We start from the raw sequence: 20,009 nt of genomic DNA, 5'->3' as shown, positions 1-20,009 counted from the left end.
TGGAAAATAGCAAAGTAATAATATGGGCAGAAGGGTTTTGGATGACTTGAGGTTTATGGAGGGTAGAATGTGGGAGGCCAGCCAGGAGTGCATTGGAATAGTCAAGCCTAGAGGCAGCAAAGCCATGGATGGTGTTTCAGCAGCAGATGAGTTAAGGAAGGGACACAGTTAGGTGGAGGTGGAATTATGCAAACCTAGTGATGGCGTGAAATGTTGTCAGAAACTCATCTGAGAGTCAAACAGTCTGGTTCAGCCTCAGACATTTGCCGGGGGGAGGGATGGAGTCAGTGGCAAGGGATGGCAGTTTGGAACAGGGACTGAAGACAACGGCTTCAGTCTTCCCAAAGTTGGAGTACTGTATGTTGGATAAGCAGTCTGACAATTTAGCAACAGTGAAGAAGTCAAGAGAGGCGATGAGGGCATTATCAACCTACATGTGAAAACCAGCACTGTTTCTGCATGATGTCGCCATTGGACAGAATGTAGATGAGAAATAGGAGGGGATGAAGCGTAGATCTTTGCAGGACACCAGAGGTAACAGTGCAGGATGGGGAAGAGAAGCCATTGTAGGTGATTCTCTGACTCTGATTATATAGATTAGAACAGAACCTGATGAGAGCAGTCATCCCCAGCTGGATGATTGTGGAGAGGTGTTGGAGGAGGATGGTGTGGTCAAACCGTGTCAAAGGCAGCAGACAGGTCGAGAAGGACATGGAGGGAAAGTTTACCTTTGTCACAGTCACACAGGATGTTGTTTATGAATTTGATAAGAGCTGTTTCGATACGGTGGCGGGGGCAGAAACCTGATTGGAGGGAATTAAACATGGAATTCCAGTAAAGATGGGGACGGATTTGGGAGGCGACAACACATTCAAGGATTTTGGAGAGGAAAGGGAGGTTAGAGATGGGGTAGAAGTTTGCAAAGATACTGGGGTGAAGGGTTGACTTTCTGAGGAGAGGAATGAGGAATGCTGAAAAGATGGAGACAATGGAGATCCATAGGGACATGTATGAAGAACACTAAAATGGACCAGCACAAAAAAAATCAAAAAACTAATGGAATGCTGACCTTTAAATCTAGAGGACTAGAGGACTAGAATACAAGTGGGTAGAGGTCATGATACAGTTATACAAAGCCCTGGTTAGAGCACACCTGGAGTGCTGTGAGCAGTTCGGGGTATCACACCTTATGGGGTACTTTGGCTTTGAAAGGAATGCAGCAAAGGATCACTAAAATCATCCCTGGACCCCAAAGGTTAAGCTATGAGCAGGGATTACAATAATGTTTTTTTCCTGGCATTTAAATGGTTAAGGAGTTATTTGATCAAAGTTTAAGATATTAAGGGGAACTGATAGTGCAGATAGAGAGAAATTGCTTCTGCTAGTTGGGAGTCTAGGACCAGAAGACATAGTTCAAAAATTAAAGTCAATCTTTTCAGGAATTAAATCAGGAAATTCTTCTTTACACAATGGCGTAAGCTTGGAACTTTCTTCCCCAAATGGCTGTTGATGCTAGGTCGGTTGTTAATTTTAAATCGGAGATCTGAGGTTTAAATCTGGTTGGTCTCCCACATTCTACCCTCCATAAACTTCAGGTCATCCAAAATCTGCTCGTATCCTAAATTGCACTAAGTCCCATTCGCTTATTACTTGCTGACCTACATTGGCTGCATCCGACCTAATATCTCCTTATGTAGCTCAGTGTCGTATTTTGTTTTATAATGCTCCTGTGAAGCACCTTGGGATGTTTTATGACACCATAAGTTGCTGTTTTTGATAGATTTCTGTTAACCAAATTAAGGGATTTGGGGCGAAAGAGGGTTTATGAAGTTAGCTCACAGAGCAGCCATGGTCTAATTGAGCGGTGGAGAAAGCTTGGTGGGTTGGATGACCAACAACTGTTCCTTTGTTATTAATATACATATAAAAAAGCAGTGGTCCTAATACCGACTCCTGGGGAACACCACTGTCCCTATGTCTGAAAAAGAACAGTTCAACATTGCTCTCTGCTTTCTGTCCCTCAGCCAATTTCATATCCACACTGCCACTGTCCCTTTAATCCCACAGGCTTTAATTTTGCTAACCAGTCTATTATGTAAGACCTTGTCAAAAGCCTTTTGAAAGCCCATATACATAACATTAACCAAAATATCCTCATTAACTGTCACCATCACTTTATCAGAGAACTCAATCATGTTAGTTAAACATGATTTACTTTTAACAAATCCATGCTGGCCAAAAGTTAATATCCTATAATTTTCCAAGTCATAGAGTTATACAGTCTTTATGGGATGAAAGGAGGCCATTCAGCCCATCGGGTCCATGTCCCCTCTCCTTAGAGCCATCCAGTCAGTCCTATTCCACAACTCTATCCCCTGCTCTTACCTGGTCCTGGACCTTCACATCCTTCCTAAAGTGTGGTGACCAGAACTGGACACAGTACTCTAGCTGTGGTTTGATCAAAGCTTTATAAGTGTTCAACATAACTTCCCTACTCAATAATGTATCTCTATTTATGAAGCCCAAGATCCCATATGCTTTGCCAACCATTCTTTCAATACATCCTGCCTCCTGCAAGTTTATTTCCTTCAAGTGCCCATCCAGTTTCCTTTTGAAATCATTGATTGTTTCCACATCCACCACCCTCTTGGACAGCGAGTTCAGGTCATTACCATTTACTGCATAAATACATTCTTCCCCATAATCCCCCATGCATCTTTTGTTCAAAACGTTAAATCTCTGTCCCCTAGTCCATGTACGATCAGCTATCCAGTCTTAACCTTGTACGCCTCCATCAGCTGTCTCCTCAATCTCCTTTGTTCTAGGAAGAACAGCTCCAGCTTCCCTAACCTAACCTTGTAGCTAAAATCCCTCATCTCTGGAACCATTCTGGTAAATCTCCTCTGCACCCTCTCAAGGACCCTCACTTCCTTCCTAAAGTGTCCTTTTCTATTTATGAAGCCCAAGATCTCACATGCTTTTCTAACCATTCCCTCAATTTGTCCTGCCACCTTCAAAGATCGATGCACATGAATCCCCAGGTCGGTCCGTTCCTGCTCACTCTTTAGAACAGTGCCATTAAGTCTGCATTAGCTCTCTCTATCCTTTCTGCCTTGATGCTCTGCTCTATATTAAATTCCATTTGCCACTTTTCTGCTCCTTCTGCTAGCCTATCTGTGTCCTGTTGCAGTCAATTGGTAGCATCCTCACTTTGTCACTCCTCCAGTTTCCTTCCCTTACTGTCCGTAATCAGTATGGTTTATTTTTGGAAAGCTGGATGTTTGTGCTTCTAAGCCCCTTTTGGTGTGTGGTCAACTTAAAGAACCCCAGCAGCAGCTTGGCCACTTTTCAGGTTGGTCAATACAGACGTTTACAGTTCCACACACTTCTTATCAGCAATCTTGTAAATAGGGCCTGAGCCATTTGTTCACCATGCAAGCTTGGTGCTGAAATAAGTGCATCAAAGACATTCTGTGGGATAATGGCTACCCTGATCAGATCATTTCGCACCGTATATCACACAAACTCATGAACAGGTCTAAGGCCGTCACTTTCGGCCCTGAAAAGTGCCCAGTCTACCTCAGGGTGGAAGGGCAAGGTATCTCAAAAATTTGAGCAACAGGTGAAGCTAGCTGTTTCACGCTGCTACTATGCAGCAGCAACACAAATGGTATTCGCCACTAACAGGATGCTGTTGTCAAACCAAAAAGACGTTCTGCTTATCATGCAAATGAGTAATGTGGGATATGAAAAAAATTTCAGTGCCAGTATGATGCTAGGTATGTAGGCCGTACATCCCAAAGACTGGCAGATCATATCAAAGCATGTCTCTTCCGCTGTTTGGCTGTTTGCAATGGGCAATGTACAGACCATACCCAACCAGCCTGTGCTTGAAAAACTCAAAACACAGTGTCCAACATTGTATGTGATTCCGCGACTGGACAACATTTGCTAAATAATCCTTAGTGTGCTAAGAACTACGCTGACAACCAATTTAAGATTATCAGTTGGGCTTGCAGTGTGATAAATTTACATGTACTAGAAGCTACGTACATTAATACACATGGCCTTGTTCTTTGCAGACAGAAAGAACACGTGCACACATTGCGCCTGTTTCAGCTAAACAAAATAAGTGATAGCCATTCGCTGGTTCATTCCTCAGGGAAATGCCTTGACCAATCAGAGTCAAGCTGCCTGGTTTAAATTTCAAACAATGCTTGGTGGTTAATTGTCCGTCACCATTAACTGGTGTAATCTCCATGGCAACGCCTTTACCAATCAGAGTCCACTTGCCAACCAATCAGCACTCTCATCTCATACTGTATAAACTTGTTGCTTCCCCTGACATTGCTATTCTTGTGAGTGTCCTGATGAGTGAAATATGAAAAGCTTTGACAAAATATCTTTTTTCAGCAATACTCACGTTCTGTATTACCAAAGGGCAACTTTCCTTTGTTGAATTGCAAGCCTGGAGACGTAGAGTCTCAGAGTGTATTAACTCTATGTTATGAGTAAGCTTCAAACAAAGGCAGATGTGAATTCCACAAAGAAGTGCTGTCTGGATATGTCCATTCCAGGGGGAGCTCCCTCCCACCCCACAACCCAGGGTGATTCAATTATAACTTTCCAGAAGCTTGAGATAGTCTGTTGAATAAGCAAAAATCATTTGACCTCTTGGCAGCCATCTTAGCAGTTTGTCAATGTCCATCTTAAATAAAAGACAGCTCCAGAAATTTCTATATGAAGACAGAGCCCATATTTAAAGTTATGAGGAGGACACGCCTTCACTGGGCATGACACTCTGTATTCCAATACCCAAGTCATTTATATATATCGAAAGAAACAGTGGTCCTAGCACTGACCGTTGGTGAATACCACAATCTAACATACTTCAGTGTGAAAACTAACCATTTACCACAACTGTTTTTTGTCCTTAAGCTGTTTTATCCAAACATACATTGAGACTCCTCTTCCGTGAGCCTCAATTTTGTTAATCAGCCTTTATACATAGTACCGGGTCAAACGCTTCTTTAAAATCCTTATGAACAAGATCAACCACATTCCCTTCATTAATCTTCTCTGTTACTTCATCAAAAAATTCAATCAGATTTGTCAAACATGATCGGCCTTTTACAAATCCATGCTGGCTCTCCTTAACTCAAACCTTTCCAAGTGCCTGTTAATTTTTTTCTTGATTATTGTTTCTAAAACCTTACCCATCACTGATGTTAAATTGACTGGCCTGTACTAACCAGGAATTTCCTTACACGCCTTCTTGAATAAGGATGTCACATTTGCTACTCTCCAATCCTCTGGCACCTCTCCCATATCTAGGGAAGATTGGAAGATTATGGCAAATCCTTCTGCTATTTCCATTCCCACTTCCTTTAGCAACCTGCACTCTAACTTTATCTGATTAATGTACCAGGACACCCAGATCCCTCTGTACCGCAGAGTTCTGCAATCTCTCTCCATTTAGATAGTATATTGCTTTTCTATTCTTCCTGCCAAAGTGGAGAAGTTCACATTTTCCCACATTATACTCCATCTGCCAAATTATTTGTCCACTCATGTAATCTATCTATATCCCTTTGCAGACTCCTTTTGCCTTCTTCACTACTTACTTTAACGCGAGGCAGACAGGAAAATAGAATTGAGACCACAACCACACCATCCACACTAAGCAAATCCAACTGACTTCAGGTGAATGAGGCAGGACATGTTTCACCCCTTCTCTGACTGCCACTTCCAATTAGCTGCAGGAAGTTAACCCTGAGGCAGCTACCACACTGAGGGGACCATTTATGTGCTGCTATTGAAGCTACAAATTACTTTACCTGAACAAGCACTTTGGACTTTCAAGTGAAATTTTAATTCTAGTTTCACTCAGAAAACTAGAGTGTTCTAGCTCACTGGAACTGCTCAAAGTCTTGTTCTGCCCTGAGGCTATGGAGTGTATTTCCCTGTCACTCACTCACTGGCCATAACCCTCTCAGGAGTAATATTACCGCTCCCACCCCCCGACTCACATGGTAAATGAGGGCCCTGGGAGGTAATAACTTTTAGTCACATGGGAGGGGTATTAATACTCCATTGTGAAAACAGGATTCTGCTGTCTCCCCATCTGTTTTCATACATTGCCTCCTTTTGCCTACAATTATAAGGGGATTGTTGTAATACTAACCGCTGAGCCTTACCCTTATTATGCAGTTGGCCACTGTTTATCCATAAACAGCACAAGATCAGACAGCGTGCAAGCGTGCATTGGGAGACCTTGTAAAGATTCTTACCCATCTGCAGAGAATGTTCCTGGGGGTGGGGGGGGGTCGGGGGTGGGGTCAGTGGGGGTGGGGGTGGGGTTGTTGGGGTTGGAAAGATGTGATGAGTGGGCACCACAGGGATCAGCGCTGGTGACCCAACTATTTACAGTTTACATCAATGACAGATGAAGGGACGGCCCCTTGAGCCTTTTCCTCCATTCAATAAGATCATGACTGATCAGGTTGTGGTCTCAATTCTATTTTCCTGTCTGCCTCCCATTAAAGTAAGTTGTGAAGAAGGCAAAAGGAGTCTGCAAAGGGATATAGATAGATTACCTGAGTGGACAAATAATTTGGCAGATGGAGTATAATGTGGGAAAATGTGAACTTCTCTACTTTGGCAGGAAGAATAGAAAAGCAATATACTATCTAAATGGAGAGAGATTGCAGAACTCTGCGTCACAGAGGGATCTGGGTGTCCTGGTACATGAATCAGATAAAGTTAGAGTGCAGGTACAGCAAGCGATTAGGAAGGCAAATGGGTTGTTGTTGTTTATTGTAAGAGGGAATGGAATATAAAAGTAGGGAAGTTTTGCTACAGTTGTCTAGGGTGTTGATGAGACCATGGTCAGAGTGTTTAGGTTGGCATGTGAGCATGTGCCCAACCCGATCGGACGCGAAATCGCATGAGATAGTGTCGGGCGAGAGTGCTGAAGTCATCCCGCACTCACGCGACATTTCGGTCGGTGGGTGCACGCGAGTGTCAGAAACATGCCTGCCGACAATTAAAGTTGTTAGAGTTCCAATTGTCCCCGATTTTTTGTGGTCCGTCCAACATTACGGTTGGCAGACGGGTGAATCTGCCAGGCGGACTTTGCATTTTTGATGAAACCTCATCCAAGGGCGGGATGAGGTTTCCGTTATTAAATTTAAAAAAACGTATGGGCAGAATTTTCATGATTTTACAATCTTCATTTAATTGTTTGAAGTCTTCAGTTCCCTGAGGCAGCTCTCTGCCTTCAGGGAGCTTTCATTCAGCGCTCGCCCGTACTTACGTCAATGCCCACCCTCTTCCTGCCCCCACCCCACTAATTGGCCAGCCAGTGTGAAGTCGCAGTCGGAGGCCGATCTCGGGCGGTGGTCCGTTCCCTGGCTGCTCGCGGGCCTGCCGATTGCACCCGCATGCCGACCTAACATTCCTGCCCCACATCTGGAGTATTGTGCACAGTCCTGGTCTCCTGATTTAAGAAAGGGCATAATTGCATTAGAAGCGGTTCAGAGAAAGTTCACTCAACTGATTCCTCGGATGGGGGGTTATCCTATGAGGAAAAGTTGGACAGGCTGGGCCTGAATCCATTGGAGTTTAGAAGATTCTGAGGGGACTTGACAGGGTGGATGCTGAAAGGATGTTTCCCCTTGTGGGAGAGACTAGAACTAGGGGACACAGTTTTAAAATAAGGGGCCTCCCATTTAAGACAGAGATGGGGAGAAATTTTTTCCCTCAGAGGGTCTGTCGAACTCTCTGCCCCAAAGGGTGGTGGAGGCAGGGTCACTGAATGTTTTTCAGGCTGTGGTAGGTGGATCCTTGACTAACAAGGGAGTCAAAGGGTATCAGGGGTAGGTGCGAATGTGGAGTTGAGGCCATAATCAGATCAACCACGACCTTATTGAATGGCGGAGCAGGCTCAAGGGGCCAAATGGCCTACTCCTGCTCCTAATTCATATGCTTGTATGTTTAAAGGTGCAATGAGTGTCATCCAAGAAGTGGATTAGCTTGTGATGTACTGAGAGAGCAAGGGGGTGTGCAAAGAAAGGCTCCCTCCTGAGTTAGCAGCTGGGCTGTGTATGTGTCTGTTGTGGGGGACCAGTGCAGAACACTGTTGAAGGATAAATACAGGAGTTGCTGACCTGGGAAAATTCTATCATCATATGTTATCAAGGAGAGAATGACTAACCAGTTGGACAATAAGCTAATCAGAGAGAACTAGCATGGATTTGTAGGGGCTAAATAATGAACTTAGTTGAATTTTTTGAGGAGGTAACTAAAATGGAAGATTAAGGAGTGTCTATAAATATCATTTACATGGACTTCCAGGAGACATTTGACAGGCATCCACTTAAAGGCTGTTAAGAAAAATAAGGGCATATAGAGCTAGAGGCAAGCTAGGAGCCAGCACCAGACCACTGTCTCTCTTAATATGACATCTCAGCAAAGGGAAAATTTCCTGTTTCATTCCAGGAATCCGTAGGTTCCCTGCTCAGAAGTGTAGGCAATGAAATGCAGCAGAAACGTTAAAGAGTTGACCTGTCTAGATGATTCTGTCTCCACCCTCACTCCAGCCTCTATATGGCCAGCATGAGACACAATCGCATGGGGAGAACACTGGCGGTAATAGACACAATCGCATGGGGAGTACACTAGCGGTAATAGGCACAATCGCATGGGGAGCACTAGCGGTAATAGGCACAATCGCATAGGGAGTACACTAGTGGTAATAGGCACAACCGCATGGGGAGTACGCTAGCAGTAATAGACACAATCGCATGGGGGATACACTAGCAGTAATAGACACAATCACATGGGGAGTACACTAGCAGTAATAGATACAATTGCATGGGGAGTACACTAGCGGCAATAGGCACAATCGCATGGGGAGTACACCAGAGGTAATAGGTGCAATCGCATGGGGCGTACACTAGCGGTAATAGACACAATCGCATGGGGAGTACGCTAGCGGTAATAAGCACAATCGCATGGGGAGTACACTAGCGGTAATAGACACAATCACATGGGGAGTACGCTAGCGGTAATAGACACAATCACATGGGGAGTACACTAGTGGTAATAGGCACAATCGCATGGGGAGTACACTAGCGGTAATATATACAATCACATGGGGAGTACGCTAGCGGTAATAGACACAATTACATGGGGAGTACGCTAGCGGCAATAGGCACAATCGCATGGGGAGTACACTAGCGGCAATAAGCACAATCACATGGGGAGTACACTAGCGGTAATAGGCACAATCGCATGGGGAGTATGCTAGCGGCAATAGACACAATCACATGGGGAGTACACTAGTGGTAATGGGCACAATCGCGTGGGGAGTACACTGGCGATAATAGACACAATCGCATGTGGAGTACACTAGTGGTAATGGGCACAATCGCATGGGGAGTACACTGGCAGCAATAGACACAATCGCATGGGGAGTACACTAGCGGCAATAGGCACAATCGCATGGGGAGTACACTAGCGGCAATAGGCACAATCGCATGGGGAGTACACTAGCAGTAATAGGCACAATCGCATGAGGAGTACACTAGTGGTAATAGGCACAATCCCATGGGGAGTACACTAGCGGTAATAGGCACAATCGCATGGGGAGTACTAGCGGTAATAGGCACCATCACATGGGGAGGACACTAGCGGTAATAGGCACAATCGCATGGGGAGTACACTAGCGGTAACAGGCTCAATCGCATGGGGAGTACACTAGCGGTGTGCAGAGAAATTCAGGAGGAATAGTGGGCTAATGTGCTCCAGTTGTATAACATATAACCAATTTTCTGACAGCACCTTCCAAACCCACGATCACTACCACCTAGAAGGACAAGGGCAGCAGATAGATGGGAACATCATCACCTGCGAGTTCCTCTCCAAGTCACCTACCATCCTGACTTGGAAACATATTGCCGTTCCTTCACTGTCACTGGTTCAAAATCCTGGAACTCCCTTCCTAACAGCACTGTGGGTGTACCTACATCACATGGACTGCAGCGGTTCAAGAAGGCAGCTCACCAGCATCTTTCAAGGGCAACTGGCATTGGGCAATAAATGCTGGCCTAGCCAGTGATACATTCAGAGAAAGAATTTTAAAAACCTGAGAGTTTGCAGCAGCTCGAAAGTACTCAGTCAATTAGCCCCTAATCTTTTAACCACATCAATGGGTACTTCCTGAGTTCAGGGTGTTTATAGTACATCACTTGTGTTTGGCTTTCAGTTTCTTTTTATGTTGGATAGCAGAGCAACAAAGTGCAGCTGGAGCAAACTTTCCAAGGACACATATGGTGACCCTGATCTCGGTGACTGTTGGGAGAATGAGTGGGCAGATTTTCCACTGTTTGAGCTGGGATACTGAGCAGCAGACGGTCCCCCTGCACCCACCTACCACCTTCAAATTGTTACCTACATACACCCTCAGATCTCTCCGTTTATGCACCCTCTTTAAAATTGTACCATCCATTTATATTGCCTCTCCTTATTCTTCTTTCCGAAACGCAACACATCACACTTCCCAGAAATCGGCCTATTTCATTCTGTCTATGTCTGTTTGAATCTGTCGCAACCATCCTCATTGTTTACTATATTTCTGAGTTCTCTATGATCTGAAAACTTTGAAATTATGCCCTGTATACCCAAGTCTGGATCATTAATATATACCAAAAAGAGCAGTGGTCCTAATACTGACCCCTCTTTGACATGTCCTCTCAATTGTCAGTGCTCCCTTTCACCCTCTCTGACAGGTCCTCTCCTCTTATTGGGAGTACTTCTCTTTCTCTCCATCTCTCTTTCTCCCTGTGTCCTGTTCTCTCTATTAGAAGTAATCCGCGCTTTCGTGCTCTCTCTCTCTCTTTCTAACCCCTCTCTTTGTCTTTCTGTCCTGTTCTTTCTATTGGGAACGTTTGTCACTTTAGAACCATAGAACACTACAGCACAGAAAACAGGCCATTCGGCCCTTCTAGTCTGTGCCGAAATATTATTCTGCTAGTCCCATTGACCTGCACCTAGTCCATAACCCTCCAGACCTCTTCCATCCATGTATCTATCCAATTTATTCTTAAAACTTAAGAGTGAGCCTGCATTTACCACGTCAGATAGTAGCTCGTTCCACACTCTCACCACTCTCTGAGTGAAGAAGTTCCCCCTAATGTTCCCCCTAAACCTTTTCCCTTTCACCCTAAAGCCATGTCCTCTCGTGTTTATCTCTCCTAATCTAAGTGGAAAGAGCCTACTCGCATTTACTCTGTCTATACCCCTCATAATTTTGTAAACTTCTATCATTCTTCTACGCTCCAAGGAATAAAGTCCTAACCTGTTTAATCTTTCCCTGTAACTCAACTCCTTAAGACCTGGCAACATCTTAGTAAATCTTCTCTGCACTCTCTCAATCTTACTGATATCCTGCCTATAGTTAGGCGACCAGAACTGCACACAATACTCCAAAGTTGGCCTCACCAATGTCTTATACAACCTCACCATAACATCCCAACTCCTATACTCAATACTTTGATTTATGAAGGCCAGTATGCCAAAAGCTTTCTTTACAACCCTGTCTAACTGTGATGCCACTTTCAGGGAATTATGTATCTGAACTCCCAGATCCCTTTGTTCCTCCGCACTCCTCAGTGCCCTACCATTTACTGTGTATGTCCTACCTTGGTTTGACCTTCCAAAATGCAACACCTCATACTTTTCCGCATTAAATTCCATCTGCCATTTTCTGGCCCATTTTTCCAGTTGGTCCAGATCCCTCTGCAAGCTTTGAAAGCCTTCCTCGCTGTCCACAACGCCTCCAATCTTAGTGTCATCAGCAAACTTGCTGATCCAATTCACCACATTATCATCCAAATCATTGATATAGACAACAAACAACAATGGTCCCAACACAGATCCCTGAGGCACACCACTAGTCACAGACCTCCAGTCTGAGAAGCAATCATCCACTACCACTCTCTGTCTTCTCCCACACAGCCAATTTCGAATCCAGTTTACAACCTCTCCATGGATACCAAGTGTCTGAACCTTCTTAACTAACCTCCCATGTGGGACCTTGTCAAAGGCCTTACTAAAGTCCATGTAGATAATATCCACAGCCTTTCCTTCATCTACTTTCTTGGTAACCTCCTCGAAAAACTCTACAAGGTTCGTTAAACACCACCTACCACGCACAAAGCCATGCTGACTATCCTTAATCAGCCCTTGGCTGTCCAAATAATTATATATCCGATCTCTCAGAACACCTTCCAATAATTTACCTACTACTGACGTCAGGCTCACTGGCCTGTAATTACCTGGTTTACTTTTGGAGCCTTTTTTAAACAACGGAACAACATGAGCTACCCTCCAATCCTCCGGCACCTCACCCGTGGCTAAGGACATTTTAAATATTTCTGCCAGTGCCCCTGCAATTTCTACACTAGTCTTCCTCAAGGTCTTTCTCTCTCTCCTTCTCTCTGCGTCCTGATCTCTCTATTGGGAGTGCTTCTCTCTCTCTCTCTCTGTCCTGATCTCTCTGTTAGGGGATCTCCTTTCTCTCCTCCTGTTCTCTCTATTTTTCTTTTTACAAAAATATACTTTATTCGTAAATATGCTAAAAGAATATTTCAAAATGGCCATCACAGAAAGTGCAATGCTATTCAAGTTTTCTACCTAGATCATGTTGCATCCTGAGGTGCTTCGATACAATTGTCATACGTGTAATATTCACTGCATACATTCAACATGAGTCATACAGCCCAAGGGGTCTATACAATTCCCAGCCCCCTGTGCACTATGGCTGAAAGTCCTTAGTGACTTCTCCCCATTGGGCCTTTGCGGCGGCTGCCCCAAGCTTTACTGCGTCCCTCAGCATGTAGTCCTGGACCTTGGAATGTGCCAGTCTGCAACACTTGGTCGGGGACAACTCTTTGCACTGGAAGACCAACAAGTTTCGGGCAGACCAAAGAGCATCTTTCACCGAGTTGATGATCCTCCAGCTGCAGTTGATGTTTGTCTCGGTGTGTGTCCCTGGGAACAGCCCATAGAGCACAGAGTCCTGTGTCACCGCGCTGCTCGGGATGAACCTCAACAAAAATTACTGCATCTCTCTCCAGACCTTCTTTGCAAAGGCACTTCTCTCCTCCTGTTCTCTCTGTTGTGAGTGCTCCTCTCTATCTCCTTCTCCTCTTGGAGATGTCCTGTCTCTTTTTGGCGTATCTCTTATCTCTGACGTGTCCTTGCTTTGTGAGAGTCACTGTATTCCACCTGTTATACTATTCCCCACCCTGTGTTGGAATGTGTTTATGGATCAACTGAAATATTTGCACTAGGTTGCTTCTGACACATTCTCCTCCAGATAATAAGTGACTGAACAAGTTTGGCACCATATAGTGAAGTGTATCAGGGGAAGGAGACTGTGGGGGAAAAAACAGTGAAAAGGAAACAAGTAACCTGATAGGTTGCAAATTCCTGAGACAAGTACAAAAGTATATCATCCTCTCTAAACTCTGCAGGCTAGATGAATAGAAACATTAGGAGCTGTTACATTGGGAGCTGTCAGGAGTTACTCAGCTACTCTGAGAGGGACGTGCATATTCTGATGAGAAAAGGACTGAAATCGTTTAAGAAGCAAGAGACAAAAAGAGAAATCAAAGGCAAAGATGTTTAAGTATACTCATCCTTGGCAGGCACTGTGTCAAACAATAGACCAAAGGAGTAAGGTAAGAATTTAGAGGTTTAATTATTTCAATTTTGTACTGATTCTCTTTTGCATGGGCTGCTGTTTTATGATGTGATTGTAAATTTAATAAGCCAGCCACATTCATCAGGCCTTCATGGTAATGTGGGAGAATACAGATTATTGTCAATTTCCTAACCAATCTTCCGACCACATATCCGCTCCATCCACCTCCTTAGCATTACTCGACTCCATCACACCTCACCTGTTGCTGAGCCCTTATTAATGCCTTTGTTACCTATAGGCACGACTATTTCAACACCTAACTGGTCTCTATATTATATCCTCCATCTAAAACTATGCCCTAACTCACACCAAAGCCCCATTTCCCTATCTCCTCAGTTCTCATTGGCATTGGTCCCACGTTAAGCAACAGCTTGATTTAAAAATTCTCATTCTTGTTTTCAAATCCTTTCATGGCCTCGCCCCTTCCTCTCTAATCTCCTCTATAATTCTCTGAGCTATCTGTGCTCCTCTAATTCTGGCCTCTTGTGCACCCCAATTTCCATCGCTCTACCATTGGTGATCATTCCTTCGGCTGCCCAGGTTCTAAGCTCTGGAATTTCCTTCCTAAAATTCTCTGCCCATCTAGCTCTCTTTTCGCCTTTCAAATGCTCCTTAAAATTTACCTCTTTGACCATGTTTTTGGTTGTCTCACCTTGTATGACTCCGTGTCATATTTTGTTTTGTAATGCTCCTGTGAAGCACCTTGGGGGTTTTTTATTATAATAAAGATGCTCTATAAATATACAATTTTGATGTTGATGCTGGGTGAATAACCTACTTGCTTTAAGGGGCAGATGGATTGGGGCTGATACTCCCACCCTGTTACAAGTCAGTGAGTAAAATTCTACTCTAAGCTTTGGTAAGACGTACAGTCCAAACCACTTCTGGAAAAGAGCTGAGGAGGGTGTAAACATCTTAATAATAATATGAGAGAAGGAACTTGCATTTATGTGGAGGCCCCTAAACTATGAAAGCATTACTGGACTACGTCTGATGTAGTCACTGGTGCCATGTTGACAAATACTGCAGCTAATTTGTACACAGCACAACCTCTTACTGCTTCAGGGCAATGAGGAATTGGAATAGATTTGGCCTTATCAATGCCACCCATGTCCCAAGACCAAATTTAAAAGAGTAAATGAGATAAGTGGTCCATCAATCTGTTTTTTTGTGAAACTATTAAGAAACCATTGGTACCCAGCGCACCTGGACAACTCCCTACATTTCTTTGATTAATGTCATGGGGTCTTTTACTTCCACTACAGCCTTTACTTACATACAACGCACAGGTCAGCACCTCCAACAGGGCAGCACCTCTTCACTACTGCACTGGAGTGTCAGCCTAGATTGTGCGCACAGGTCTCTGAAATTGGGCTTGAACCCAAAACTTTCTGACTCAGAGGTAAGAGCACTATCATTCCAAGAACTGTCAAGGTAGTTTAACAGGGTTCAACAAGAGTAAGCGTGTCTTTGAAATTAGAGCTTATGTTCCCATGATTGCCTGCCCACAATGGGCACAGAGTTGTGGCACCACATGGCCAAATTTCCAGTAGGAGCTCCTGCCAAGTGTGACTCCTCACTGGGAGTGAAAACTCCTAAAATCAGACCAAATAAACAACATACACACGCATCTCCTTTGAATGAGTGCAGGCACTGGAAATGTACACTGAACTGTTGGAAGAGTGGGATTAGTATTGTATGGAGAACATTGCTTGATCATAGGATGTGGGCCAGAGTGTGGCAAGCCAGCATTTATTGTCCTTCCCTGATTGCCCTGAGGGCATTAAGAGTCAGCCATAGTGTGGGACTGGAGTCATATGTAAGCCCAGACTGGGTGGGGAGAGCAGGTCCACTTCTGTGAAGGGACATCAGCTTCAGTTTACAATGTGGGAGACAATCTCATGGAGTGGGGGGGGTGGCTGGGCGCAGGGTCATTATAACCCACCCAGCGGGTTAATGATGCCATTGGATCAGCCATTCACTGATCCCATTACCCTTGTTGGCCAATGTCTCAGCCTGAAAGAGATTGTTTGCAACATCAGTTTCCTATTTGACTGAAGATTTCGACCTCATATTCTCTCCATCACAAATACTGCTCAACTTTCACCTCTGTAACATCGTCTTCACCTCACCTGAGCCCATTGACCGTGCTCACAAGCTGAAGAGGATGCTGACAAAGTATGGGTAGAAGCAAAGACTGTAGAGGTCATGAATGGGGTGAAAATTGTTATGCAGGATGTGCTATAAAGCTGGTGAGAGTGGATAAGTCACCTGGACTGGATAGGCTTACAGCCTAGAATGCTAAGGGAAGTCGTGATGAAGAAAGTTGAAAGGTTTGCAATAATCTTCAAGTATTCCTTGGAAATGGGGGAGGTGTCAGAGGATTGGAAAGTAGCAAATGTGACACCTTTATTCAAGAAAGGCTATAAGGAGATTCCTAATAACTACAGGCCAGTCAGTTTAACATCAGTGGTGGGTAAAGTTTTAGAAACAATAATCAGGAAGGGACTTGGAGAGATTAGAGTTAAATGAAGAAAACAAGCATGGATTTGTAAAATAGCCTTCGACTGTGTCTGATCCATTTCCCACACTTCTGCCCTCACCCCTTTCCTTCCCTCCAGAACCATGATAGAGTTTCTCTTGCCCTCATTTCCACCCCACCAGCCTCCACATTCAAAACTTATCCTACACCATCTCCGCCAACTCCAGCATGATGCCACCACAAAATGCATCTTCCCCTCCCCTCTCCTATCAGCATTCCATAGGGACTATTCCCTCTGTAACACCCTGATTCACTCCCTCATCATCCCCAACATCCCATCCCTTTCCCAAGGCACCTTTCCATGCAATCTCAAGAGGTCCAACACCTGTCCCTTTACCTCCTCACTGTCCAAGGCCCCAAATATTCCTTCCAGGTGAAGCAGCAATATATTTGTATTTCTTTCCATTTGGTCCACTGCATTCGCTGCTCACAATGCTCTACACTGGGGAGACCAAACACAGACTGAGTGACAGCTTTGTGGAACACCTTCACTCAGTCCGCAAGCATAGCCCCGACCTTCTGGTCACTCGCCGTTTCAATTCACCATCTTCCTCTCATGCTCACATTTCTGTCCTCAGCCTGTTACAATGTTCCAGTGAAGCCCAACACAAGCTGGAGGAATAGCAGCTCATCGTCCAATTAGACACTTTACAGCCTTCTGGGCTCAATATTGAGTTCAACAACTTCAGACCATGAACTCTCTCCTCCATTTTGATTTTTATCCCCAAGTGCCAGTCTGTATCCTCTTATATTGTATTTTGCTTTCAGATAGTGCTGACCTTTATTTTGCTATTCACATTTTCTCAGGACCAGTCATTTGTTTCTTTCATACAATCATTACCATTTCCTTTGCCTTTGGCTCCATGGCACCTTTGTTATTTAATCTCTCCCGCACTCTAACCTATCCCTGACTTTCCCTTTTGTGCCACCTGCCCCTCACATTCCTGCCTCTCTTAGAAGAAGAGGAGTCATTTTGGACTTGAAACTTTAAATCCGTTTCTCTCTCCACAGATGCTACCAGACCTGCTGAGCTTTACCAGCCCTCTCTGTTTTTATTTCAGACCTCCAGCATCTGCAGTATTTTATTTTTATATTTGTAAAAGTCAGATCGTGTTTGACAAATCTAATATAATACTGCTGCCCAAACCCAACATACCACACACTGATGCCCAAACCCAACATACCACACACTGTTACCCAAACCCAACATACCACACACTGCTGCCCAAACCCAACATACCACACACTGTTCCCCAAACCCAACATACCACACACTGCTCCCCAAACCCAACATACCACACACTGCTCTCCAAACCCAACATACCACAAACTGCTCCCCAAACCCAACATACCACACACTCTTCCCCAAACCCAACATACCGCACACTGCTCCCCAAACCCAACATACCACACACTGCTCCCCAAACCCAACATACCGCACACTGCTCCCCAAACCGAACATAGCACACACTGCTCCCCAAACCCAACATACCACACACTGCTCCCCAAACCCAACATACCGCACACTGCTCCCCAAACCCAACATACCGCACACTGCTCCCCAAACCCAACATACCGCACACTGCTCCCCAAACCCAACATACCACACATTCTTCCCCAAACCCAACATACCACACACTGATCCCCAAACCCAACATACCACACACTGTTCCCCAAACCCAACATACCGCACACTGCTCCCCAAACCCAATATACCACACACTGCTCCCCAAACCCAATATACCACACACTGTTCCCCAAACCCAACATACCACACACTGCTCCCCAAACCCAACATACCACACACTGCTCCCCAAACCCAACATACCACACACTGCTCCCCAACGTACCACACACTGCTCCCCAAACCCAACATGGAATTCACCGCTACCTAAATGTACAATACAGTGCTAGTAACTTCTGTAATCTAGGGAAACACGGCAGCTAATTTACACATGGCAAGATCGCACAAACACCAAATGTGATAATGACCAGATAATCTGTTTTAATGATGTTGGTCGAAGAATAAATATTGACCAGGATGTGGATGAACAATCCCTTGCCACTCTTTGAACAATGTCATGGGATATTTTCCTCCTCCCATCATCTCAGTTTAATATCTCATCTGATGGACACAACCTCCAAGAGTCCTCTCAATAGTATACAATGGCATTGTAAAGTTATGATGTGCTTTTAAACTGGTCTATTTGTTGATGGGACAGCCCATCACCCAGTTGATTCAGTTTTCTAGCTGTGTAACACCATAATAACCCATCCAGCAGTTGCACAACTCAAAATTGCACTGAAACATGCACAACTCAGTGAAGTATAAAGCTGAGGCCATGAGTAAGTTTTGCCCCTGATACTGTTACCCTGATTGTTCAGGGTATAGAACAGCAGCCCAAGTTTCACTGTGTCACACCCTACAATATCAGGCTTTTTGCTGTCAGTTGCAGCTTCTGCATGTCTCTGACTCAACCTATTGGAATGAAGACAGGAATGAGGTCAAACTCTCTCGCAGTTACCAGATCAGTCACATAGTCATGTTACTGACATTTACGTAAGAGTTTCCTGGAGTTCAGGAGTGTCCAAGTTTGGCTCCCACAGGTCATACTGCAGACCCTTAAACGCCACCTTCCAGAACGTGCCCACCAATTCCTCAACTGCTGATCCTGTCGAACATAATGGGTTCAGTGTGGGGATACCGCAGTGGTCAGGTGTGCCAAGTATTTCTCCAGTGCCCACTGTCCATGGAGAGGCTTTTCAAAGCAGTTACTACCAGTGATTTACTTTTTGTTTTGAAATGTAGACACTCTTGTAATGTAGGAAACGTGGCAGCCAATTTGCACACAGCAAGATCCCACACGCACAGTAATGGTGATAATGACTAGATAATTGTTTTCGAGATGGTTATTGAGGGATAAATATTGGCCAGGACACTAAGGCTAACTTCCCTGCTCTTTTTCAAAGTAATGCCATGGGATTTGTTTACATCCACCTGAGAGAGGAGTCGCAGCCTTTGTTTAATGTTTCATCCGAATGGGAGCATCTCTGACAGCGCAACATTCCCCAAGTACTGCACTGGAGGGTCAGTCCAGATTGTTGTGCTCAAGTCCTGGAGTGGGGTTTGAATCTACAACCTTCTGACTCAGAGACGAGTGCGCTACCCTGAAGAAGGGTTATACATTGACTCTGTTTCTCTCTCCACAGATGCTGCTAGACTTACTGAGTTTTTCAGCATTTTCTGTTTTTGCTATCCATTGAGCCATGGCTGACATAAGGAAGAACAGGGAGAACATCCAGGGGAAGGAGTATCAGAAATTAGGAACTAAATTAAAAAGCAGGAGCTTGAGGGTAGTAATCTTCGGATTATTAGGTAAACTAACTTATTGGGCAAAGGGTCACATAGATCAGAAAAGTAAATGAGTGGCTGAAGGAGTGGTGAGAAGGTTTCATTTCTTGCGATGGGGACACAGTTTTTGGGATAGAAAAAAGCTATACTGCTGGAATGGGCTACACCTGAACTGAGCTGGGACCAAGGCCTGAGTTGAAGGATGAATAATAGAGCTTTAAACTAATAAAGGGGTGGAAGATAAATATGATAATAAGCGAAAGATATTAAAAAAGGTATAAGGAGAAAGGTCAGTGTATTAAAGGAGATTAAGATAATATAGATACTCTTGGAACAGACTATAAGGA

At 44.4% G+C, this 20,009-nt stretch overlaps 2 protein-coding genes across 3 annotated transcripts in view; both read left to right on the top strand.

Annotated features, from left to right (window-relative positions):
- The window catches only part of LOC144688703 (DNA-binding protein RFX2-like), a 911,596-nt gene that overhangs the window by 285,042 nt on the left and 606,545 nt on the right, over positions 1 to 20,009 (top strand). The gene's annotated exons all lie outside the window — the stretch shown is intronic.
- The window catches only part of LOC144688702 (PALM2-AKAP2 fusion protein-like), a 95,080-nt gene continuing 88,532 nt past the window's right edge, over positions 13,462 to 20,009 (top strand). For both annotated transcript variants that reach the window (XM_078555557.1, XM_078555556.1), the window contains exon 1: positions 13,462 to 13,745. In XM_078555557.1, the coding sequence (XP_078411683.1) occupies positions 13,686 to 13,745 (60 nt within the window). In that variant the 5' untranslated portion in view covers positions 13,462 to 13,685. The remainder of the gene's footprint in view (positions 13,746 to 20,009) is intronic.

Source organism: Cetorhinus maximus, chromosome 13, assembly GCF_964194155.1.
Source record: "Cetorhinus maximus chromosome 13, sCetMax3.hap1.1, whole genome shotgun sequence".
Taxonomy (NCBI): domain Eukaryota; kingdom Metazoa; phylum Chordata; class Chondrichthyes; order Lamniformes; family Cetorhinidae; genus Cetorhinus; species Cetorhinus maximus.
The sequence above is the reverse complement of the archived record's forward strand: the minus strand, read 5'-3'. Positions and strand labels throughout refer to the sequence as shown.